Source organism: Mastacembelus armatus, unplaced genomic scaffold, assembly GCF_900324485.2.
Source record: "Mastacembelus armatus unplaced genomic scaffold, fMasArm1.2, whole genome shotgun sequence".
Classification (NCBI taxonomy): domain Eukaryota; kingdom Metazoa; phylum Chordata; class Actinopteri; order Synbranchiformes; family Mastacembelidae; genus Mastacembelus; species Mastacembelus armatus.
This window is the reverse complement of record NW_022872938.1, coordinates 2,092,436-2,118,524: the sequence shown is the minus strand read 5'-3', so window position 1 is coordinate 2,118,524 and position 26,089 is coordinate 2,092,436. Positions and strand designations below refer to the sequence as shown.

Here is a 26,089-nt window from a genome sequence, read left to right as displayed (position 1 = left end):
CATTGGAAATTATTATAATGTGGTATCCCAGGCTGCTGCAATGTGTTCTGTGTGATCAGGGCAGAACAGTAACAACATATGTGCCAAGTAAATTGTATGTAAGTGTTCTGAGTAGAATTGCTACTACACTTTGTATCCTCACTTTACTACCTAAAATGTTTTCACAGTACTGTACATGTACTAAAACACCACATTATTTAATAATGTGTGTTAATGAGGAAAACAGCTTTGAACTGACCCAAAATTACACTGGCTGAAAAAGTGTGGATGAGGTCTGTTCCAGTTGGCAGAGAGTAAGTGCTCACTGGAGTAATCTGACACAAAGAGAGGGAAAGTGAGCCTCACCTACTCATCACCTGTCCCTCTGCTAGGGAACACTATACTGTCTGTGAGACAGGTGTGTGTGTGTGTGTGTGTGTGTGTGTGTGTGTGTGTGTTTGTGTGCGTCCGTCCGTCCGTCTGTCCGTCCGCCAGTCCGTCCATCCTGGACAAAAAGCATAATGATTGGACATATTGAAAGTGAGCAAGGGAAGTGTGTGTTTGGCTTGTTGCTCTCTACATGTGTACATGTGTGTGTGGACCTGTGTGTGTTTGTACATGCATGTGGAGATGATTTATGTCTTTGTGCATGTGTGTATGTTTTCTACAGGTATGTGAATGGGAAAACATACATGGAGGATGTGGCTGATGCTCTTGAAGACGCCAAAGAGGAAATATTCATCACAGACTGGTGGTGAGTGGGTGTGACTGTGTGTATGCTGAGTGTTGGTCCATCACACTAAGATGAGATTTAGCACAATGTGAGGTGGTGTGGGATTTACTCTGTTTGTGTGATTCAGAGTGCAGTGAGTACACTTGGCGGTCACCTCTAGGGGAGGTGTTCTGGTCAAACAGATCAGTTACAGTTTGAGGCTCAAACTACTGTGATACTAGTACACACACTGAGACTCACATGTCAGTACTAGAAGCAACAACTATCTATTTATTAGGAATTCACTGTATATGCAGTGTCAGAAAAATCGCTTGAATACAGGAGCTCTAACACAAAAAAAAAACTACATCCATCAACATTTTAGAATTTTAGTATTAGCACTAAACCATGCTGTAGTTTCCAAAAGTGAAAAAAGAAAAGTTCAGTTTTTATGTTATTAAAGCTTGGTCTCTTCAGTTTGAAGTCGTTTGATGCTTTAAGATCCATTAAAGAAGTTCAATTAGGAAAAACAGAAGACATATTTAAGAGATAACAGAGTCATAAAGCAAATGAAAGAAAAATGAGAGAAAAGGAGAACAGAAGTAAAGGTTAACTAAGGAAGAGATGGAAACACAAAATTACAAAGACATATAAAGCAAATATACTTTTAGTGTACCTGTGGAAATGTTCAATAGTATAGTTGTGCCTTTGTTATATCTTGCAGTGTGTTTTCCCCCCAGGTTGAGTCCAGAGATCTTCCTGAAGAGGCCGGTTGTTGAAGGAAACCGCTGGCGCCTGGACTGCATACTAAAACGCAAAGCGGTGAGCAGAAAAAGTAATCTTTCTTAAGTGAACTGCTTTCATGCTGAACACCTACCACCCTCTGTACTGACACTGAGACAGTTTTCCATATATAGACCCATGATTCATATGTGACGGTTCTCCGGTTCTGCTGGAGGTGTTTTTCTTCCATTAAAGGGAGTTTTTCCTCTCCACTGTCCCCAAGTGCTTGCTCATAAGGGATTTGTTGGGTTTTTTTGTTTTTTTTTTTGTAAAGTGCCCTGAGATGATTTGTATTGTGATTTGGCACCATACAAATAAACTGAATTGAATTGAATTGAATTGTCAGTGTAAAGCTTTCTTAGTACGTACACTGAAAAAAATATGATCATCTTAAACTGTCTCATTTAAACCTTAAGGTTATCTAGAGGTTGAGTCATGGAAACTGGACTTTCAGTTCTTTTAAAGGTGAAACATTTCGCCACCCATCCAAGTGGGTTAAGGTCTAATGATGGACTCATTCTGATTCCCCAACATTCTGCAGAACATGCAGAATCTGTCGTTCCTGAGAAACATTGGGTTTGTTCCTTAATTTCCTGGGAACAGTTGGACACCAGCTGGTTCCCAGTTGGTAGATTGAAGACAGGTTATATCTGAGTCCTCCACCCCTGTTGAGAGAGGGTTTCTCCACTTGGACATATATAGCTTCTCAGACACCTCTTTCAAACCATCTATCTTCTCTGTCCAGAATGTGTACTTCACTGTCTTCAAAAGAGTGTCCTGTTTCCTTTAAATGGAGGTGCACAGCTGACTGTGGTGCTGAGGAGCTGCTCCTCCTGTGCTGGGCCATCCTCCTGCTGAGTGGTTGTTTGGTTTCTCCAATGTAGAGTCTGAGCATTCTTCCTTACACTGGATAGCATACACCTCATTGCTCCTCTTTTGTTTTGGAATCTGGTCTTTAGGGTGAACCAGTCTCTGCCTCAGTGTGTTGGTAGGTTTGAAGTGAACTGGTATCTGATGTTTGCCAAAAATCCATTTAAGCCTCTCATTAACCCCTGCTACATATGGAATGACCAGGTTGTTTCTCTGTGGGTCTTGAGGCTCAGCTGTGTCTCTTGTTTTTCTGCCTGATGTGGATGTTGCCTTGTTGAAAGCCCACTTGGGATAGCTACAGGTTTTGAGGGCTGTCTTCAAGTGAGTGTCCTTTCTCTTGGCCTCCATGGAGGTAGGGATGTTGCTTGCTCTGTGGCGTAAAGTCCTAATGACTTCCAGTTTGCGTTGCAGTGGGTGATGGGAGTCAAAAAGAAGGTATTGGTCTGTGTCTGTGGGTTTCCTGTAGACTTCTATCTCTAGGTTACCATCAGACCCGATGATGACCTCACAGTCCAAAAAGGCCAGCCTGTTCCCTTTGGTGTCCTCTCTGGTGAATTTGATGTTTGCATCTACTGCATTGATGTGATCAGTGAAGGCTTGGACTTCCTGGGTTTTGATTTTAACCCAGGTGTTATCCACATATCTGAACCAATGGGTTGGTGCTGTTCCTGTGAAGGAACTTTCTTTTCTACTTCTTCCATGTACAGATTGGCAACGATGGGTGACACAGGGGAGCCCATAGCACAACCATGTTTCTGTCTGTAAAAGTCACCTCTGTATGAGAAGTATGTGGTGTTGAGGCAAAGTTCCAGCAGCAGGCAGATTTGGTCCGTGTTGAGGCTGCTCCTGGTAGAGAGGGTGCTGTCCTCTTTTAGTCTCCTCCTAACAGATGTTAAAGCATTGGTGGTGGGGATGCTGGTGAAGAGGGATGTAACGTCAAAGGACACCATATTTTCATCTCTTTCCAATTTTAGATGTCTGACTCTGGAGGCAAATTCCCCCGAATTCCGGATGTGGTGGTCTGTGTGGCCTACCAGTGGAGCCATGATAGTGGCAAGATGTTTGGCAATGTTATAAGTCACAGAGTTTATGCTGCTGACAATGGGCCTGAGGGGGGCCCCTTCGTTGGGGAGCCCATATAGGCCGGGGGTGGTCTCCCCCTGGTTACAGTCTGTAGTATGTGGTTCTGTCCAAGGTTTTGTTCATTTCCAGTTGTTTTAAGCAGTGTATCACCTTCTTCTTGTAAGTGCTGGTGTGGTCTCTTTTTAGCTTTTCGTATGTCTGTTGGTCTTCCAAGAGTGAGGGTACTTTTTGATGATAGTCTGTAGTGTTAAGAACCACTGTGCATTTCCCTTTGTCTGCCGGCAGAATGGTGATAGTCTCGTCTTTAGACAGGGATGACTAATTATCCTGGACTCAGCTGGGTTTGATTCAGAGTTACAAAGCCAGGAACAGAAACCATTCACAACATAAGCCACTGTACACCCTCTTTTTTTCAATATCTTTATGTTGAATAAGCACATGCACAAAAAGATAGCATCAACTTAAACTACATGTATTGGTGATGAATGTTCTCTCTCTCAGCAAGCTGACGATGATTCTCTCACCTACAGTAATTGAAAGACAGCGACATACATGAATGTCCGAAATGTCATGTAGTTTGTCATCAGTAATGATCAGTACAAAGTTGAATATACCAAAAGTTGGGTGAAAATTCCATTTAATGAAGAGGTGCAGCCAGAATAACATAGTCTATTAACTTTACCTTATACAAAATATATATGACATTTTCAGAGAAATGTTATTTTGAAGAACCATAAAGGTAAAGAGGTTTAAATTATGTGTGAATTGGTTAAAATTCTTCATGTTTGACCTTTAGCTTCACCTTTGTCTCGTTGTTTACTTAGCAACAAGGAGTGCGAATCTTTGTAATGCTGTACAAAGAGGTGGAGTTGGCGCTGGGTATAAACTCAGGATATAGCAAGAGGACACTGCTGCACCTTCACCCCAACATCAAGGTGAGTGTCTGCGATTTATTTTCACAGATTTATCATACTGTGTAAGGATATTTCCTGTTTCAATTTTGGACTTTTGCTCTCCAGGTGATGCGTGATCCTGACCACGTCTCATCTGCCGTTTACCTGTGGGCTCATCACGAGAAGATTGTCGTCATTGACCAATCAGTGGCCTTTGTGGGTGGCATTGACCTGGCATACGGACGCTGGGATGACAGGGAACACAGACTGACAGACATTGGGAGTGTTACACTTTCTCACTTGGAGCAGGTCTCTCAGTCAGACACAAACACACGACCTTATTTTCTTGTAAATTTCTTCCTTTAATTTCTTAAATTGAATTAAAATGCAATTTGCAAAGTCTCAAAGGTGAACATTCCTTTTTATCTTCAGGGTTTAAAAAAAGGTTCAGGAAATTACAACACTACTGAAAACTCTGTAATGTATCTTTGATGATTTAATCTTTTCAAAAAATCTGAAGAAAACGATCTTTTTAAAACACCACACTGAGCACCCACTAATTTGTTGAAACAAGTTTGTTTATGGCAAAAGGTTACCATATACAGTACCACATTATATCAGTGGTCCGTTTGCATGAATGCAGCGTTCATTGAATCCTCTTTATTGTCGGTGAACTGAGCGATCTGTTTGCATCTAAAGAACATGAACATCAGTGACAGACTTTGTTTACACATTTTTACTGCTGCTACAACTCTGTGAGCTGAAGAAAGAAGTTACACATCTCTTGAACCAAACCTATCAAAGCGTTTTGGACTATTCTGTGCTACATTTTGAAGTTGTAATACCCATTACACTCAGTTGGCACGAGAAGTCTGATCATTCAGACAGTATAATATAGCCTAATGGTTATTAATCTGACCTGAAAAGTACCTAGTAGCTCTGTCCAGCCATCAATCCATATTCCCCCACTTATGAGGGACTGGGCCGTGGTGACAACAGGTTAAGTAAGCTAGCTGTGATGTGTTCCTGTCACTGTACGTTCTGCTGCACTGCTGACACACAGTTCAAAAAGCCTCTTTATATCTGTTCATCTGGGCACAGACCTAACAGCATCTTCTCCAGTGGCCATTTTCCACAGCTGCTCCATGTCTTTTCTGGCAGCTCGCACGGCAGTTTCTAGTTGCAATCTCTTTCTTTGGATCACACCTCAAAGCTTGTGGCCATTGGTGAGTGTTTGAACACAGATTGACAGTTCAATTGAGAGGTTCGCCTTCTGTCTCAGCTCCTTCTTCACTACAATGGTCTCTCACAATGCCTGCATAACAGCTGATGCTGCACCAGTCCATCTGAAAATCTACTGCTCCATTTTACCCCAATTTGAGTACAAGACCCCAAGTTCCACACGTAGACAAAATTGTTGGTAGTCTTCCATTAAAAAAAGAAAAACCCACAATGGTCACTGAAATAAGTAATAAGAAAAAAAAATTTACTGAAAATTAACTAATGAAAATCAGACAGTCCTTTTGAATTGTGGTTCAACGGAAGCATTTAAAAAAACAAATTAATGAAACTGGCCTGGACAAAACTGATAGTACCCTTAATATTTTTTATTTAATTTTTATTTCGGTGACCACTGTGGGGTTTTCTTTAACTGAAGGGTACCAACAATTTTGTCTGTTATCCCAGCCACTTCACATTTGGCTGCAAACCACTGATGAAGCCAGCAGGACCACATCATCTGCAAAAAACAGACCTAGTAGCTCAAGTTATCAAAGTAATTATGTGAGGTAGAAGTATATTTGTCTCTTAAATGTAGTAAAGACGAAGTAAGAAGCAGCAGAAAATGGTAATACCCCAGGAGGTTCTATTGAAAAACGCATTTATTGCTTAGAGAAGCTGGTTTACAAAAATGAAGTGGAATTATTGTGAATTCAGGTCTGGTAAACATATGACTACGACTGAATTGTTGTCTAGCTAAATAAATTTAGGGATTTGAGTCACTGCTACAAGGCCCTAAAATCTTTTAAAAACCCACTGAATCTAACACATTGCCAGAAATGTGACAATATATTTTTCACAAATTTCATGAAAATCTTAAACATATACACTGATTTGAGATATACATAAACAGCACCATTATGATGTAAGAATAAATACAAAAGAATAAATGATTATAATAACCACAGAAATACGCTGACTACTTGCAACCTTTAAGAGCACACAAGAGTTGAATTTCTGTTTCTTTTGTTTTTATTTTTCATTATTGACTGATAACATTATCCTGACTAACGTTGCCTGTGTTAAATTTTTCCTAGGCTAGTGCATCCTCCTTAAATATGGCTGACCCATCTAATGACAGCAGTGCTGTTTCCCAGAGCAATGGAAAGGGCATTTCTACAGTGATGGACTCAATGGACCAGCCCAGACTGAGAAGTCAGGGGAAAATGAAGAGGAGCAGGTTCAGCATCAGGAGACACCTGCAGAAACACGGCCTGGCCCAGGCCGACAGTGACAGTGACAGCGACAGCGACCTGGAAACTGAAGAGAGTGAGTAGTACACCAGTAGTAATTTATGTGTGAAAGAAATGTGACAGCAAGATGAGGTCCTAATAATTATCAAGCAGCTCAATTGCAGCTAGAAAATCTGAAGTTTTAGGTGCTACTTCTAAGGTTTTTTCTTTAACTGACCCCTTTAGTTCATATTTAGTTAATATAAATACGGACTTGTACAGTCAGTCAGATTTTTATTAACTTTCTTGAAAAATAACTGATTTCGCTCCAGAGTTGAATTTATTTTAAGCTGTATTATTAGACAATCACCTTGTCCTGCCCCATTTTTACTTGATGTATTTTTACAGTGTTTAAAATCTGAATGAATGCATTATTAAGCATGTGGCCAAGAACAGAAACTACACCATTTTTTTAGTTTTGGTGAACCTGCCTGTTCGGTTTTCATAACATCTCATCCAGCAATGATAGCCTCGATTTCTGCTGACGGCTCAGTGTTTGCCGCCACTCTGTTTAGGTTGGTCCATCAGCATCACCAGCCAGCACAGTCTGATCCCCAGCAGGCTGGCAGAGCTAAGGGCAGTCACTCCTATCGGCCACTGTCAGGCTGGTGAGTTTGACTGCCCATTGAGCAGGCATGGTGAAATGAGTTGCAGGGTTGCCAGGTCTCAACGATGCCACTCATTTTCCAGTGTGTTTTTCTGTGGTTTTCAGCTTGACTGATCTGCCTTTGGCTCTCTGTGTGTAAGTCTGAAGTCCTTTTCTTTCAATGAGTCAAAGGTCAGTCTCAGGCAGTCTAACTGGACTTGAGACTCTTGTGGACAAGACCTCTAACAACATTGGTTTTGCTGTGAAAAATATTTGTTTGATATCAGACTGAACTAACAGTTACTGTCCCTTTTAATTATTATGGAGATAATAACAATAATAAAATAATTAGTATTATTGGTATTATTATTACATAAATTCATAATTTTGCACTATAAAACGTTAAATGAATCAGCTACATATGTAAATATCAGCAACTTAATAAAAGTGACAATTTGCTGCTTTTCTTCATTGTGTTTACTTGTAAAATTACTGTTTATTTTGGGCTCTTAACATTTGAAGAGAAAATTCTAGAACTTTTGACTAATAGAAAAATTGTCAACAGATTAGTTAAAATTTTCTAGATGTGGATCCATCTGAAGAACTAGAGTAAAAATGGTAGGTAAATGAAAAAGCAATAAATTAAAAGGATAAAAAAGAGATGCAATTACAGAAAAAGGCAACATAAGTCAAGAGAACAAATGAGAATCAGGGTAAAATGTAAAATAAACAACTTTTCCAGTAATAACCCATCTAGTTTGACTGTGGGCAACATCGTCATGTAGTCTGTGTTTTTATTTTCTCTAAGTGTCAGAGGTGAACAAAAGTCAAACAATTGCCGTTAAACAAATTAAGTAATAATTTCTTGGAAAAAACATTTGACTATGTTTTTCACATCTTACTACAATCCAGGTATTGCATCAGAAGGATAGTAGTATTAGTAGTATTTTAATGTATTCCAGGTAAGTAAAACTAAAAAAAATGAAACAGAGCCTACATGTTTCTTTGTCAGTTGTCTGACTGCAATGTCTGTTTTATGCTGAGTTTTTGTAAACCTTGAATGCCTGCCTTTCAGCTGCTGGTTCATTTCTCTCATAACATGAGTGTCTCACTGTCAAGTCCAGCATGGTTCTGTGGTGGTACTATTATAAACAGATGAATTGTCTCATTTCTATAGTCGTGACATTGTTAGTATCAAGTTTAAGGCTGGATTAAAAGGGAAAACACATATAAATGTGTCTGGTAATGAAATTAGAGTTAAAGAATCAAATTGAAATGTATGTCATTGAACTGTGAGAGGAAATCAGAGTACCTGGAGAAAACCCATGCAGACAGTGAGAGAACATGCAAACTCCACTGAGAAAGTCCCTAGATTTAAACAGGACTCAAACCAGAGGAGACGGTGCTAACTATCACAGAACCATGCCACCCACTGGAAATACCACCGGATAGAAATACTCTGTCAAGAAGAGGTTTTCTGGAATTTGTCTTTATGTTTCAGGAAGTGGCTCGATGCGTAGTCTACAGACAGGGGTTGGAGAGCTGTTTGGAAACGCACGGTTCTGGCACGGAAAAGACTACTGCAACTTTGTGCACAAGGACTGGATTCAACTGGACAAACCTTTTGATGGTAAGCACACTGTTAAGCTCAGTCTGTGCTATTGTGGAAAATATATTTCACCTCCTAAATTTCTCACATTCCCATGTCTGTTGTTTTAGATTTCATAGACAGACACACAACTCCCAGAATGCCTTGGCATGACATTGCCTCAGTGGTTCATGGGAAAGCAGCACGAGATGTAGCCAGACACTTCATCCAGCGGTGGAACTTCACCAAGGTCAGAGGTCAATGTGTTGTTGTTGATCTAGGTAAGAGGTTAACATAGGGCACATCCCAGTTCCCTTAATTGAATCCATGCATCCTTCACCTGCATCTTTTCCTTGCATCTTATAACTGCCCACATAAGAGGTGAGGAAAAAATGCAAGGAGAAAGAAAACACGGTTTTACAGACATGAGACATCCTTTCATCAAGTCCTGAAGTAGGATGGTCTCTTGTCTCTTCCATCCTCAGAGCTGGAATAAGAGCTGTGGGACAGTCGACTTCTGGGCCCATTGAGGAGCAATCAAATAATGGAATGGGATGTGTCCATAGTGGCACAACCAATGTGTCATTAAGCTTCTGCGTAATGACACATTGACTTCTGTCTTGGTTTTGATCCTGGGAATATGAATAAAGAATAAGACGGGGTGAAGAATATGAAGGGATAAAAAAAAAGCTTCATTTGTTTGTTTGGAAAAAACATCATCTAAATGCTTAAAAAAATATATTTTTTAAAGTAGTGACCAAGATTTTTCAACAACATAAGAATTGTGACCCCATGTTCATATATTTATCTCACCTCTTATCTGCCCATGTTTAACCATTTTTATCTGTGCCCCTACCCATGAATTCATGCAAATGTTTTTATCTCCTTTACACATAAATAATTTTACCCCACATGGTGCAAAACCCTGGCAGTGATAATTTGAACACACTGGTGCCAGTATTGTTTGTGTGTGGAATGAGATGGAGTGTAGAAGAAAGTGTAGGTTTACTGTGACTGAACTTTAAAATTGGTTAAAGAAAGTAAATTTGGTTCTGCAACTGAAGTTTAGTTTCACCTGAAAGCCTGGAAAAGTCTCACATCTATCTGATGGTGAGATATAGAAACACCCTTACCTTCCTCAAGTATTAGAAACACACACTTCCCCACATTTTTTTTAACATTTCAGGAAGTAGAGGGTGTTAAATGATTTTTTTTTTTGTTTTTTTTTTAATGCTGACAACATAAATTAAAAACAGCCACAAATGTTGAACCTGCTTTCTCTTGGCAGTAAATGTCTTGTTGCAGAGCTGGTAAATCAGAAGCTGAGGGATTTATATAACTTCACTTTCTTTCCTTCCATATTTTGCATCCTGAATGGGAATGCCCTAAAATACATGATGCATGTAACTAAATGCTCCACTTCTTCATTACTGTTGCCTCAAAACCTCATTGTGACTTTAGGAAAAAAGAAGACACACAGCTTTATTGTTTAGTGCCAAAAAACCATGGCACATATGCTCCGTATGCTCCGTATACAGAGCAGACAGAACAGCTGACTCCGGTAAGAACAAAGGTGGCGGAGTGTGCATATACATTAATAATGCCTGGTGTACATCGGCGGACATTATCAGGTCACATTGCTCCCCGGACATCGAATATTTGCAGACCTTTTTACACCCCGAGAGAGTTTGCTGCTATTGTTGTCACAGCTGTCTAGATACCACCACAGGCTAATGCTAAGCTAGCGCTAGAAGAGCTGCATGAAGCTATCAACAGCCAGCTGAATGCAAACCCGGAGGGAGCTGTGATTGTAGCAGGAGACTTCAATCATGTGGATTTAAAAATGGTGATGCCCAAACTACACACCAGCATACACTTTCCAACCAGAGACAATAATATATTGTATCAAGTTTACACCAACATCCCAAGAGCTTACAAAGCAGCCCCATCTCCACACCTAGGCTTATCAGACCACATCTCTATAGACCTGACTCCATCCTACAGACCTCTGATCTGCAGAACAAGACCAACTGTCAAAGCGGTCCAAGTCTGGAATGAGGAATCTACTTCACGCCTGCAGGACTGTTTTGGAAATATAGACTGGGATTTGTTTACAAGCACAGATCTGGAAGAATATAGCTCATCCGTTCTAGCATATAAAGTCTTCTGCACTGACACTGTGCTAACAACCAAGACCAGAATGGTGTACCCAAATCAAAAACCATGGTTTGATAGGAATGTACACTCATTACTGGAAGTGAGGAACGCTGCCTACAGGTCAGGGGACAGGTTGGCTTACAGAAATGCTCGGAAAGATCTCAAGGAGGGCATTAAAGCAGCAAAACACAGATATCAGCAACGCATTGAGGGCCATTTTGAAGATAAATGCAGCATGTGGAAAGGCATCAAAGCCCTAACGGACTATAAGAATAGCCCCTTGTTGTCCAGCCATGATGCCACGCTTCCTGACACCCTGAACCAGTTCTTTGCGCGCTTTGATGGTCACTCCAACAGGATGGAAACCCAGACAGCACCATCACCCATAGAGGAGCCGGTATCTGTCTTCGAACGCCATCAGGTGAGATCCATGCTGAGGAGGATCAATGTCAACAAAGCAGCAGGACCAGACAAGGTCCCAGGCCGCACGCTGAAGTCATGTGCTGACCAACTGGCAGGGGTGTTCACCAACATCTTCAATCTGTCTCTGCAGCAGGCTGCAGTCCCAACAGGCCTCAAATCAACTATCATTATTCCTGTGCAGTCAGGAATAATGTCAGTAAAATGTCTGAATCGCCCGGTCGCTCTGACACCAATTATCATGAAGTGCTTCGAGAGACTTGTTCTTTCACACATCAAAACCAACATCCCTGCTGACCTGGACAGCCTGCAGTTTGCTTACTGCAGGAACAGATCAACAGAGGATGCAGTCTCAATCACACTTCACACCAGCCTTACTCATCTGGAGCATCCCAATACATATGTTAGGATGCTATTTGTAGACTTTAGCTCGACATTCAACGCCATTGTGCCATACAAACTTGTAAACAAGCTGAATGACCTGGGACTAACCACCACACTTTGCTCATAGATTCTGGATTTCCTCACTAATAGGCCACAGAAGGTCAAGGTCGGCAACCTTACATCATCTGTTATCACCATTAACACAGGAGTACCGCAGGGCTGCGTTCTTAGTCCAGCTCTTTTCACCCTATTCACACACGACTGCAAACCCATCCACTCCTCTTCTAACACTATAGTGAAGTCTCACTACAGAGAGGGTCGTTCAACACCTAATCAAATGGTGTGTAAACAACGATCTGGTTCTGAACACTGCCAAAACAAAGGAGATTGTTGTAGACTACAGGAGAGTCAAGAAAACAACACCACCACCCCTCCACATAAATGGTGAGGAAGTTGAGAGGGTGAATGACATCAAATTCCTGGGTCTACACATAACAAAAGAACTCACATGGACCATTAACACATCTCACTTAGTGAAGAAAGCACAACAGAGACTTTTCTTCCTAAGAAAACTCAAAAAAGCAAATGTGCCAACCCAGCTCTTAGTAAATTTTTACAGGAGCACAATAGAGAGCATCCTCTGTCACTGCATCACAGTGTGGTACTCCAGCTGCACTGCAGAAAACCGTCGAGCTCTGACCTGGACCGTCAAAACTGCCCAGAGGATCATAGGAACCAAACTCCCGAACCTCGACACGGTCTATGCTAGCCGTCTACAGAAGCGAGCTAGCAACATCATCAAGGACCCAACTCATCCAAGACACAGACTTTTTGTACCCCTCCCATCAGGGAAAAGATATAGGGCAATCAGAACCCGCACAAATAGACTAAAGAACAGCTTTTTTCCCAGAGCTGTAGCCTGTGTCACCCCCCCAACACACAATAGTTAACTCTCCCTCTCTCTCCTCTACCCCATGTCATGTCTGCTGCTAATGCACAAAGTCATTTACTGGGCGTTAATGTTTGCACTAAATTACCACACTGTAAATACTGTTATATTTATTATCCTAGACACTTTATGGGACATTCATGTTTGCACTCAACTACCAGATTGTAAATACTGTTATATTATATTATACTGTTTGCACTCAACTACCACATTGTAAATACTGTTATATTATATTATACTGTTTGCACTCAACTACTATATTGTAAATACTGTTATATTTCTATCCTTAAATTCCTTTTGTCTATTTACTATACTAAGTGCCTTTTTTATTTTATTTTATATATTTTATACTCTTTCTACGTTTACTATGTTACTATGCTGCTGCTTGTTTTATTGCTGCTGGCCTCTGTGAGCTACCAAACAAATTTCGTTGTATAACTACAATGACAATAAAGTCTCTTTATCTTATCTTTAATCATTACACCAAATCAGTGCGTGGTATATCCCACCCATAATGCCTTGGTTTCACTCTTTTGTTTTTTTTCTATACCAGCTTGTGAAGCCAAAATACAACACCCAGGCCTACCCATGTCTGCTGCCGAAAACTCACACCACTGCTGGAGAGCAGAGGTACCAAGTCCCCGACTGCATCCACACCAAAGTACAGGTTGGTTTTGTTTGAGTTTTTTGACATTGTTCTTCTAATTCTGGTTGATTGTAATGTGTTTAATTTTATTTAATGTTGCTCTTCAAAACAAATTACACCTCCATCGCACTGGTCTTTAACTTCTTCTCCTTCTCTATAACTTCCTGAAACAAAGAAAGTGTGAGGTGATCTGCTATAGTTTTTAATATATAAATTATTAATTTATGTTTTATGTGAAGAATTTTTATACAAAAACTTCATTACTGTATAATGCTCCACAGTGGCTGTGGCTCAGAATTAGTCAGCATTGATTATTTTTTGTTTCAGGGGCTCTTTGGTTGCAGATCTGGGACGTCTAAGTCACTGTTTGCTTTCATAATGTTTTGAATATGCAGTATGATTACACTGGAAACAAAGTCACATATATCGGTACACACAAAACCATCTTTCACGTTAAAAACGTTCAAGTAAATTAAGAGTAAAGTTATTTAAAATAATCATCTTGCAGAGCTGAAGCTGAGTGTTGTGACATTTACACAGAAGACTGAAAACAATTTTCCTGCCTCCCTCCCTAACGTCAACTCATGTCTTCCTACTCTTAGGTCCTGCGCTCGGCCTCTGACTGGTCCGCTGGCATCAAATACCATGAGGAGTCCATCCATAACGCCTATGTCCACGTCATCAAGAACAGCCAGCATTTCATCTACATAGAGGTCATATTTAAAAACATCATGTCCACACTATCACAAGGCTTTGTAAAATATGTCTTTTGTTATTAGCTGGCAGGTGTCTTAAGGGTTATTAAACTGCAGGTAACCTTAGCAACAGCACAGTTGACACTAAACATAACAATGGGTTAGTTGTTCAACATGCGTTCTGCTTCCAAGTCACTCCCCCTTCCTAATGTTGCATGTTCCCAGAAAGGAGCTGTCAGAACTGTCTTTCTCAGAAAATACTAAGAACTGGTGTGTAGTTGATGGAGGCTGGGAGCAAAGTCAGGCCAGTTTTGCAGGTTAAGACATTTTGAGACCTCCATAGTCATCATGGTAAATGAGGAGTGTCTGGCTCACTTCTGAAACATTTGTTAATCTCTGGAGATAAATTATTGGCATTATATAACAAAAGATTTCTTCAAAACAGACATAACAGACATAAGTTACCAAAGTTGTTATTTTCTGAACACACAGTCCAGAAACACACACAGAAAAAAAAGCCTGGAAGCAGCATCATCACTAAAATGCTGTTAAAATAAGTTTCAATAGTATTTGAGGTAGTGGGGAAATCTGTTTTCCACCTTGATGGTTAAGGAGTGCAGCACATAATGCCTCATAGCACAGGGAATTGTACTGTATTTTTTTTTTCACTCACCTTTGCACAGATTAAACGAACAAGATAAAGGATCAAATAAAGATTTGGAGTTCAGAGCTCTGTGGGGATCTCACGATCTGCAACAGAACTTCTGGTTCTTCTTGCCTCTGAAAATAATTATTCAGGAACTCTAGTCAGTTCTTTATGGACTTGTTCTGAACAACAGGCTGCACAATGAATCTGGGATCAGTCAGACACCTGATGCTGTTGTGATAAGAATCTAAAACCTCTAAACTCACTAAAGTGCCTGTAGAATACTGTATAAAAACTTAATAACTGTGTAATAATATATCTGTTTTTACATCAATATGATGTTGCAGCTGGTATAGTGTAGCAAGTTTAAAATTATTTTACATACTAATGTGTAACTGTCTTATCTTTAATGCTCAATTATTTTTGTATTATTAATGTAACTCGTAACTCACAGTACATGGCATTTAATAAATGACATTTATTTTTATCTAACTGAGCACATTTCCTGAAATCATCAGCTACTCCCATAATCCCAGGTGAAGTTTTTTTCAAGATATTTGCTCTTGTTGCCAGTAAGTCAACTGTGAATTTCTGTTTTTATTTTTAGAAAAGCAATGAATAGGATGTTTTGGATTTTTCAATGACTTGAGACCAGAGTAAATGAGAGCTGCTGTTCATTTGGTGACATGTTTTGTTTGCTTTTCTTTCAGAATCAGTTCTTCATCAGCTGTGCAGACAACAGACATGTTTTCAACAAGATAGGAGACACAATTGCTGAGCGCATCATCAGAGCGTACAGGTAACACACTCAGAACCATAAACAAGTGCTTTATCAAATCTTAAATTAAATTAACACACACTTTGTACACTGTTGAATGGCTTCTGTGTGTATTTAGCCTCACCTTGAAATGATTTACAAGAAAAAGTCATAGATACACATAATAATCTCACACACACTCACATTGTTTTTGTGTATGTGCATTTATGGTTTGTCTTGAAATGATTTCCCAGAAACACAGAAACAGTGTACACAAACACACAAAAAACACATGTTGAGGGATGTGTTCCTGTTGCTCTGTGTACCTTCAACATAACTAAGAGACTGATTTTATGTTGTAAGTCATGTATGAATTAGCCTCTGTGAAGATTTATCTCTCTCTCCCTGTGTGTGATGTTTTGTAGTCAGGTATATCAGAGGACATACAAAACATGGACACAAAATGATACACACTCTGTGCACAAAGTTTAGAAGTAGGTGTGTAGAAAAACTGAAACATAACTGAAACAGCACAGTAGATTGAGAGTAGATTTGAGATTTGGTCTTCCATCCAAGACCAAAGATAGATTTGATTGGAAATCCAATACGTTTCCCTGTGTCCATCGCCAGACCAGTGTGCCTTTTAAACAACTCCAGCAAAATTATTTCACTACCACAAAAATATAGTGTGAAAAAAAAAAAAAAAAAAAACCAAACAGTGACACTGATGCTGTTGAACCTGTTCTACAAACTGCAGCTCTACTAAATGTGATGCAATGTTAAGGAAGCACAACAATGCAACACAACCAGTTTTAGCCGTTTGGTAGCTTTGGAGAGTTAGATCTGCCACACTCTGAAAATTGATCAAAATGGTGGCGGCAGATCACATTTTAATAAGAGATACAGCCTGGTCCCAGTATCAGGGCTACCAGGGTGGATTAAAAAAAATGTCATCATCATGTATTTTTGGTCCTCCATTCTGTGTTTTCTTTTGTTTGTCAAATGATTCAATTACATCGATCATCTCTGTGTTTTAACATTATTTTAGGGAGGGTAAAAAGTACAGAGTGTATGTGGTGACGCCTCTGTTGCCAGGCTTTGAAGGCGACATCAACAGTGGAGGGGGCAGTGCCATCCAGGCCGTTATGCACTTCAACTACAGGTGTGTTTGTGTGTGTGAATGTGTCTGTGCGTCTGCACGAGTGCGCCCATGTGATGAACCCATGTGATGAACCCATCTGTGTGTTTGAGTTTGTTTGATGAGCATTAAATCCAGGAAGGAGATCACCACCACACCTTTAACTCTTTAACCACAAGACAAATCAACCTGTGTGTGTGTGTGTGTGTGTGTGTGTGTGTGTGTGTGTGTGTGTGTGTGTGTGTGTGTGTGTGTGTGTGTCATCCCTTTTGAGGTTCACATTTACTGTCTTTCCTGCATTTCTGAGTAAACACTGCCCTCCCTACGCAAACACAACGACACACAGGCACTTGTACTATAAGAAATGTGAATATATGGATCTGCTGCTCATCCACCTTTGTCGGTCTATCCCTGCAGGACCATGAACAGAGGAGATTGCTCCATTATCTCTCAGCTCAAGAGAGAAAGTAAGTCAGACAACGGCAACGCTAAACTCTGCATTCAAACTGTCACTAACTTTAGTGATGTGTCACTGGACCAGCTCTGAGTGAGAAAGACACATGAGGCTTAACAGGTTAAAGACAACTAATATGTTTCTTTGATGCTTTGGTATTTTCAGACACTATGTGAGAGTGTTTTAGAGAATTAACTGAGATAAAGTGCTTGTTAGTTAATACCCCACCAGAGAGCATATTGTTTGTGCACAAGCTCAAAAATAACGTTCCTAAAATTGAAAATCTGAGAAGAGAAACCGAATCAAGGTTACAGATACATGAAGATGGCACAAATTTTCCTTTGCCTCACATGTTCTTTTTTGACATAATAAAGACAAAATAAGGCTTGTACTGGTACCTTTTGAATGGAAAACACTGCCTGGCTGTAAGCCTGAACTCAATCATGGCAAACACAAATAGTGTAAGAGCGCTTTGAGTACACGCTTTGTAGAAAAGCGCTATACCAGTAGGACCATTTACCATTTACCAAACTTGCTCATAATGGCACCAAACATGAGCTTTCTGCATCGTTGAGAAGAAAACAATAGATTGAAGAAACAGACTATAACTCAGGGGGGTCAGCTCATAAAATAAACACATAGAAAGCACACATATACAGCAAGTTATAAAAAATTATGAAAAAAATACTCTTTTTGCTACAACCATTTAAGTTTCTTTAAAGAGAAACCAGACAGCTGCTAGAAATCCTGTTTATGTTGACCTTGTTCATTGCAGATGCAGTACATAACTTCAGTTACCCTTTAATTCCTACTACAGTTAAATTACCAATAATAGTTGTTACTGCTAAAGATAATACTACTACAAGAGAATATCTACAACTGCTAACTAGTGCACCTACTAATGTTAATTTTATTATCATATTATTACTATATTATTATAGTTTATATTATCATTCATCCTTTGTGAAACCTATTTGACAGTAACCTGAAAATAATATATAATTATTAATAAAAATAATTCTCTTAAACAGTATTCTCTACTATCTCACCACTCCTTATACAGGATACAGCTACTGCTCAGGCACTTCTTAAGTAAAAGCATTCAAACTAATACTTAAGTAAAAGTACAATAGTTCATCACTTAAATGTTGGAGCTGCTAAAGGTGGAGCTGATGTTAACTACCTTATATACTTCTAATTTGAAGTACTTTATATACTGCTGGGTAGCTAATGTTAACTACCTTATATACTTCTAATTTGAAGTACTTTATATACTGCTGGGTAGCTAATGTTAACTACCTTATGTACTTCTACTTTGAAGTACTTTATATACTGCTGGGTAGCTAATGTTAACTACCTTATATACTTCTAATTTGAAGTACTTTATATACTGCTGGGTAGCTAATGTTAACTACCTTATGTACTTCTACTTTGAAGTACTTTATATACTGCTGGGTAGCTCATGTTAACTACCTTATATACTTCTAATTTGAAGTACTTTATATACTGCTGGGTAGCTAATGTTAACTACCTTATATACTTCTAATTTGAAGTACTTTATATACTGCTGGGTAGCTAATGTTAACTACCTTATGTACTTCTACTTTGAAGTACTTTATATACTGCTGGGTAGCTCATGTTAACTACCTTATGTACTTCTACTTTGAAGTACTTTATATACTGCTGGGTAGCTCATGTTAACTACCTTATATACTTCTAATTTGAAGTACTTTATATACTGCTGGGTAGCTAATGTTAACTACCTTATGTACTTCTAATTTGAAGTACTTTATATACTGCTGGGTAGCTAATGTTAACTACCTTATGTACTTCTACTTTGAAGTACTTTATATACTGCTGGGTAGCTCATGTTAACTACCTTATATACTTCTAATTTGAAGTACTTTATATACTGCTGGGTAGCTAATGTTAACTACCTTATATACTTCTAATTTGAAGTACTTTATATACTGCTGGGTAGCTAATGTTAACTACCTTATGTACTTCTACTTTGAAGTACTTTATATACTGCTGGGTAGCTAATGTTAACTACCTTATATACTTCTAATTTGAAGTACTTTATATACTGCTGGGTAGCTAATGTTAACTACCTTATGTACTTCTACTTTGAAGTACTTTATATACTGCTGGGTAGCTAATGTTAACTACCTTATATACTTCTAATTTGAAGTACTTTATATACTGCTGGGTAGCTAATGTTAACTACCTTATATACTTCTAATTTGAAGTACTTTATATACTGCTGGGTAGCTAATGTTAACTACCTTATGTACTTCTACTTTGAAGTACTTTATATACTGCTGGGTAGCTCATGTTAACTACCTTATATACTTCTAATTTGAAGTACTTTATATACTGCTGGGTAGCTAATGTTAACTACCTTATATACTTCTAATTTGAAGTACTTTATATACTGCTGGGTAGCTAATGTTAACTACCTTATGTACTTCTACTTTGAAGTACTTTATATACTGCTGGGTAGCTAATGTTAACTACCTTATATACTTCTAATTTGAAGTACTTTATATACTGCTGGGTAGCTAATGTTAACTACCTTATGTACTTCTACTTTGAAGTACTTTATATACTGCTGGGTAGCTCATGTTAACTACCTTATATACTTCTAATTTGAAGTACTTTATATACTGCTGGGTAGCTAATGTTAACTACCTTATGTACTTCTAATTTGAAGTACTTTATATACTGCTGGGTAGCTAATGTTAACTACCTTATGTACTTCTAATTTGAAGTACTTTATATACTGCTGGGTAGCTAATGTTAACTACCTTATGTACTTCTACTTTGAAGTACTTTATATACTGCTGGGTAGCTAATGTTAACTACCTTATATACTTCTAATTTGAAGTACTTTATATACTGCTGGGTAGCTAATGTTAACTACCTTATGTACTTCTAATTTGAAGTACTTTATATACTGCTGGGTAGCTAATGTTAACTACCTTATGTACTTCTACTTTGAAGTACTTTATATACTGCTGGGTAGCTCATGTTAACTACCTTATATACTTCTAATTTGAAGTACTTTATATACTGCTGGGTAGCTAATGTTAACTACCTTATGTACTTCTAATTTGAAGTACTTTATATACTGCTGGGTAGCTAATGTTAACTACCTTATGTACTTCTACTTTGAAGTACTTTATATACTGCTGGGTAGCTAATGTTAACTACCTTATATACTTCTAATTTGAAGTACTTTATATACTGCTGGGTAGCTAATGTTAACTACCTTATATACTTCTAATTTGAAGTACTTTATATACTGCTGGGTAGCTAATGTTAACTACCTTATGTACTTCTACTTTGAAGTACTTTATATACTGCTGGGTAGCTCATGTTAACTACCTTATGTACTTCTACTTTGAAGTACTTTATATACTGCTGGGTAGCTCATGTTAACTACCTTATATACTTCTAATTTGAAGTACTTTATATACTGCTGGGTAGCTAATGTTAACTACCTTATATACTTCTAATTTGAAGTACTTTATATACTGCTGGGTAGCTAATGTTAACTACCTTATGTACTTCTACTTTGAAGTACTTTATATACTGCTGGGTAGCTAATGTTAACTACCTTATATACTTCTAATTTGAAGTACTTTATATACTGCTGGGTAGCTAATGTTAACTACCTTATGTACTTCTACTTTGAAGTACTTTATATACTGCTGGGTAGCTAATGTTAACTACCTTATATACTTCTAATTTGAAGTACTTTATATACTGCTGGGTAGCTAATGTTAACTACCTTATGTACTTCTACTTTGAAGTACTTTATATACTGCTGGGTAGCTCATGTTAACTACCTTATGTACTTCTACTTTGAAGTACTTTATATACTGCTGGGTAGCTCATGTTAACTACCTTATATACTTCTAATTTGAAGTACTTTCCATACTGCTGGGTAGCTAATGTTAACTATTTTTTTTAATAAAGGAGCTAGAAATCTTTGAAATATACGTTCTGTTCAGGCTGATCTCTTCCTCTAGAATTTTATTTATCAAAGCAGAAACTGAATGTTTGTTAAAAGCTAAACTAAAAGTGTCTGGTCCTTGTTTCCAGTGGGAGACCAGTGGATAAACTACATCTCCATTGCTAGTCTGAGGACTCATGCTGAGCTTGAGGGGAAACTCGTCACCGAGCTCATCTATGTTCACAGCAAGTTGCTCATCGCTGATGACAACACCGTCATCATTGGTAAGAGGACATCTTTGCATTTCTGGTTTCACTTACACTTAAACTGACCTTTGTCATGCTGCACACTCACATTTAGCTGACATTGATATTGCAGCTTGAAGCCACACCAACATTACAAGACGACACTAAACATGTATAATAGAGGAGCAAGAAACAAGAGCTGCACAGATGATTGTTTCAGCCTCTATATCTGAGAACGCACTGAGAAGGAAAATGAAAAAAAAAAAAAAATAGAGGTCTTAAGTCGTCTGCATTGAGGTTTGGGGAAACTGCCGCAACATGAGATAAAATGACACACTGTGTTCTGTCAGGAACATGAGGTGCTGAGGATAAAAACGACCAAAACATGTTTTTATGTTTTTGCATTTGAACTTAACATTTAAAGACTTGGTCCTTGGTGAACTGAACAGCGGCTATAAATACTTGAGTACAAGTACAGTCACATTTGATTTAAATTCAGTCAAATACTGCAGACTTGTTGGTGTTTAGGTAGATTTTACATATGAGTTCATGCTTTTTATACTATTTAAGGGATTTTTTTTTTTTACGGAATCTAATTGCATGTATTTTATATATGGATCTTTGAGGCTGTGTTTGGTATTTTGAAGTGTGTGAAACATACTGAAATCAGGAGTTGCATCGCCATCTGCTGGCATATATTCTGTGAGCTATGCCCAGTGTTGTTCCTCTGTGTCCCCGAAGGTTCAGCCAACATCAACGACCGAAGCATGCTGGGTAAGAGGGACAGCGAAGTGGCAGTGCTTATGGAGGACTCGGAGATGGTGGACTCTGTGATGGACGGGCAGCCGTACCAAGCTGGGAAATTCGGTCTGCAGCTCCGCCTCGAGTGCTTCAAGTACCGAAACTGTTTGAATCCTAGTTTATTTGATTCAGTGCTTCTTTTTACGTGTTGTGCAAAATTTAATTTACAGGGCTGCATAATAGTCCCACTAAATAAATATTTGAGCAGGTAGAGATTTAATCCTGTTTAACTAGCATTTGTTCAGTCTGAAGTAATGAAGAAAATGCACAAAGTTTAGTCACTGTTTTCAGTAATAGATTTGTTTTCTGTGCTTTACATGTGAACATTTCTCTGCCTTACATGCATAGTGTTCCCACAAAATAATAAAAACTATTATAAAGAAATTACCATTTTACTGCCAATAAATGACAATATTAGTTTAGTGGCATAAGGCAGTCATACTTTTATTTATAGCTCATTCTTAATACGATCAGATTGTATTGTGTAAGCATAAATTCTAACCCACTTTCTTTTATGTGAACCTGGTTAACATCTTTGCATATTGTGGTGTACAGTGTCTGCAAACTGGGATATAACAGAAGCTGTGTGCCCTTGGAAAGTATTCTTATATTTTTTATTTACCTTCCTCCTACTCTGTTCTTTCTCCCAGGATGATCTTGGGGGCTCACACGGACCCCTCCATCAATGTGTTGGATCCCATCAGTGACCAGTTCTACAAGGAGACCTGGATGGCCACCTGTGCTCGCAACGCCACCATATACCAGAAGGTGAACCTGATTTTATGTTTTCTCTTAGTCTGTGATAAAGCTTTAATTTGCTGTATTAAAACTAAATGCATTAAAACCAAAACAGAGTTTTGGATATTTAGACTTTATATATTCCCAAATAGATTTGGTTTTTTTATGTAAAAGACTATATAATTTTAAAAAACAGAAACCTAGATATTTTCTCTTGATGAACTCTCCACCATGCTCGAAGAATAAGTTTGGGAGTGTGGTTTCAAGTTGGTCTTCAAACAATATTTATGTACCCATATGTTAAGTAGAGAGTAGGTCTTAGTTTTAACTTTTTCTACTCCTCAAACCAGCTCTGAAGGTTTTCACCTAGAATAGGCCTATGTTGTAGGATCACAGCCCACATTGAGGCTCAAATGAAGATCCAGATGTCCCACTAAGCAAAACTGAGTCTGTATGTTGCTAAGGTGCAGTCTATTTAACACAAACGTCACTCATTCTTTCCAAAAATAGAAATTGTAGAAGGTATACCTCTCAGCAAGGAAGTCTGCTTTTGTGAGCAAAGCTTTAGGATCGCTGTGGAGAGCAGGACAAGTTACAGTGTTTAAGACCAGGGTACATCAGTATTTTGTTTTTTAATCCCAAACCTATCCAACAGGATGTTCTCCCTCATGCTTATTACTCGCAACATTTCCATACTGCTATATAATAATTTTCATTTTTTCAATTTTTGTAAAGTGTTGTAATGCTTATATACATACAGTTAGGTTGACGGTCAATTGCCCTTTATCACAAGTTATTGGACCATAATTAATTAATTACCACATTTGTGTTTATGGCCAAAATAATGACAGCATTTCAAACATATGGCACTAATGGAATTATGCATGTGCAAACTTCAGTGTAAATGAAAGGTGCTTTTTTTAAAAATGTAAATGTGTATTTTAACAGATTTATTCTATTATTCTTAAAAGTTCCTTGGTTTAGAAATAGGTTTCTTTATTTGGACACCAGGTTTTCCGTTGTCTGCCGTCCAGCGATGTCCGTAACATCCTGGAGTTGGAGGGCTACCTGACCAAACCAGGCCTGGACAAGGAGGACCCGGCCCGCGCCTATGAGGAGCTAAAGAAAATCCGTGGTTTCCTGGTTCAATTTCCTCTTCAGTTTCTCTGTGAGCAGAACATGCTCCCTCCCATTGGCTCCAAGGAGGCAATGGTACCCATGGAGGTCTGGACCTAAGACAGAAGGAGAGACTCACCTGTGCATTCATGTGTTCATGTACATAATGTGGAAGACTTTGAGGTGGATAAAATCTGCTCTGGTGCCATTTTGGAGGTTCTGGTGGCTGAAAACAGCTGTATGACTCTAAAAGAAAAACTAATTGAACAACTGTTAACATATTAGCAGAACGTGCCTATGCTAAGAAGACAGGTGTTTTTGCCCTGAACAGAGACTCTAAACTTTACCTATAATATGATTTGGGTTCATTAGCGGTGTTGTGTCTGCCAGTCCACAAGGACTGCTTAGCCCAAAATTCACACCAGATACAAGATCTTAGTTGAATCAAATTCAATCCCCACTGACCTCAAAACCAATGGTCCTCTCAGACAGCTCTGCACTGTGCTGCTGAAAAGACACGACTGGTTAGTGTCTTTGCCAGGCTGAGCAGTGTCAGAAATACCAAGAAACCTCTAAGTTCAGTGAATAAAATCACTTCAAGCAGATTACATGACAAATGAACCGGATGGAAACAGGAGTTTATTTATTCATTTAGTCCACTTTCGCTCAGCATGCTTTTAGTGAAACTATAAACAACATAGCAGAACTAAAAGCCTTTAATAAATCACAGATCACAGATGGAATTCATATTCATATTTTCACAATATATAAAGAACAGACTTGTATAATTTAGATGTCTGCTGGTGGAGATTGTGCTGCAGCAAGTGTGCAAGAGAAGAGTGAAGAGGCCATCAGTGAGTCTCACTGAGTTGGTGTACAGTATCTTCAGTTATTTAAACTTCAAACACATTTTAAAAACAATTTTAAAAAGCGCAGCTCATGTGGATTTTGCTGTAGCTGCACCCTATGAGGAAGGTTGTCTGTCTGTACAGGTGACTGTGGTGCTACAGAAAAGATATATTATATCATGGTATGTGTCACCTGACCTGAAGTTACTTTATTTTGTCACCGTAATCAATTAGAAACAAAGATCAGTCATGGACACCACACAGCAAGCTACTGCAGCAGCTCTCCATTTGCAAGCTTTTCCAACATTAGCCTCCGAAATGGCATCAGCTGTGTTTGTAGCAGACTTGTAATGAAGCCTTTGTAATACTAGTGCCACTGAATGCACCTGAATAACATTTAACTGCTTAAATTACATATGCATGTACAAACATGCACAGTTTTACTGTAGACTGCATCGTCTCAAGACTGATATGTACACATATAGTGTGATGTTTTAAACAGATGCACCACACAAACACAAAGAGAAGTTGACCAGCAGATGGGGTGTTAAACTCTACAGTGCCTGAAAACTAGGCCTCACGTTTACAAGAAGAAAAGAAAATAAGGAAATTGAAGTGATTAACGGTGGGCCATGAAGCCTCCTTCTGTCAACATATAACTCTGTCAGTCTGTTCTCTAACAACACTATGCAACATCCAAGGCTGGAGAAAGCAGCTCTGACTTTTCTGTGTTGACACAGGATAGTTTGGAAATACACTAAAAGGAGAGAAGGGGAACAAGTGCTGTCAGACATCACCAGCTGTTTCCTTCTCATATCTCTGAATTCCTGCTTTCAATATTTATGTAAAAAAAAAAAGTCACCAAAGAAGTGCCAAAGAAGACAGACTAGCCTGATGTTCATGCAGTACATATGTTCATTCACATTCCTCAAACTGTGTATTCTGCATTAAGCCTTAAGTGACCTGTTTTTGCACTCTGATCTGGTTTTTGTAGGTCCTTTAGTAGCTCTTTGTTTTACGGGTTTGTAATTTCCTAGGATGTTTTGTGGATAGGTGCGCTGTAATTTACTCCTAATTTTATGAAAACGTTATTTTATTTCAAAATGACTTGTACCCAAGTAAATACTTATCCT

The 26,089-nt window shown here is 38.6% G+C and overlaps 1 protein-coding gene across 2 annotated transcripts in view; it reads left to right on the top strand.

Moving 5' to 3' along the window:
* pld1b (phospholipase D1b) overlaps positions 1-25,828 on the top strand; it is a 59,166-nt gene extending 33,338 nt beyond the window's left edge. Inside the window, exons 11-26 of one of the 2 annotated variants that reach the window (XR_003295628.1) lie at positions 650-733; positions 1,432-1,513; positions 4,252-4,362; positions 4,447-4,629; positions 6,636-6,867; positions 8,918-9,046; positions 9,136-9,254; positions 13,468-13,581; positions 14,163-14,273; positions 15,612-15,700; positions 16,707-16,820; positions 17,214-17,263; positions 21,358-21,492; positions 22,195-22,320; positions 22,905-23,022; positions 24,004-24,015. Coding sequence is in view for 1 of the 2 variants with exons in the window: in XM_026305700.1 (XP_026161485.1) it covers positions 650-733; positions 1,432-1,513; positions 4,252-4,362; positions 4,447-4,629; positions 6,636-6,867; positions 8,918-9,046; positions 9,136-9,254; positions 13,468-13,581; positions 14,163-14,273; positions 15,612-15,700; positions 16,707-16,820; positions 17,214-17,263; positions 21,358-21,492; positions 22,195-22,348; positions 22,905-23,022; positions 24,004-24,228 (2,050 nt within the window). In the remaining variant the exon portion in view is untranslated. Of the gene's footprint in view, positions 1-649; positions 734-1,431; positions 1,514-4,251; positions 4,363-4,446; positions 4,630-6,635; positions 6,868-8,917; positions 9,047-9,135; positions 9,255-13,467; positions 13,582-14,162; positions 14,274-15,611; positions 15,701-16,706; positions 16,821-17,213; positions 17,264-21,357; positions 21,493-22,194; positions 22,349-22,904; positions 23,023-24,003 lie in introns of both variants that reach the window. The other variant, XM_026305700.1, reaches the window with a different exon arrangement.
* Positions 25,829-26,089: the final 261 nt, after the last annotated feature.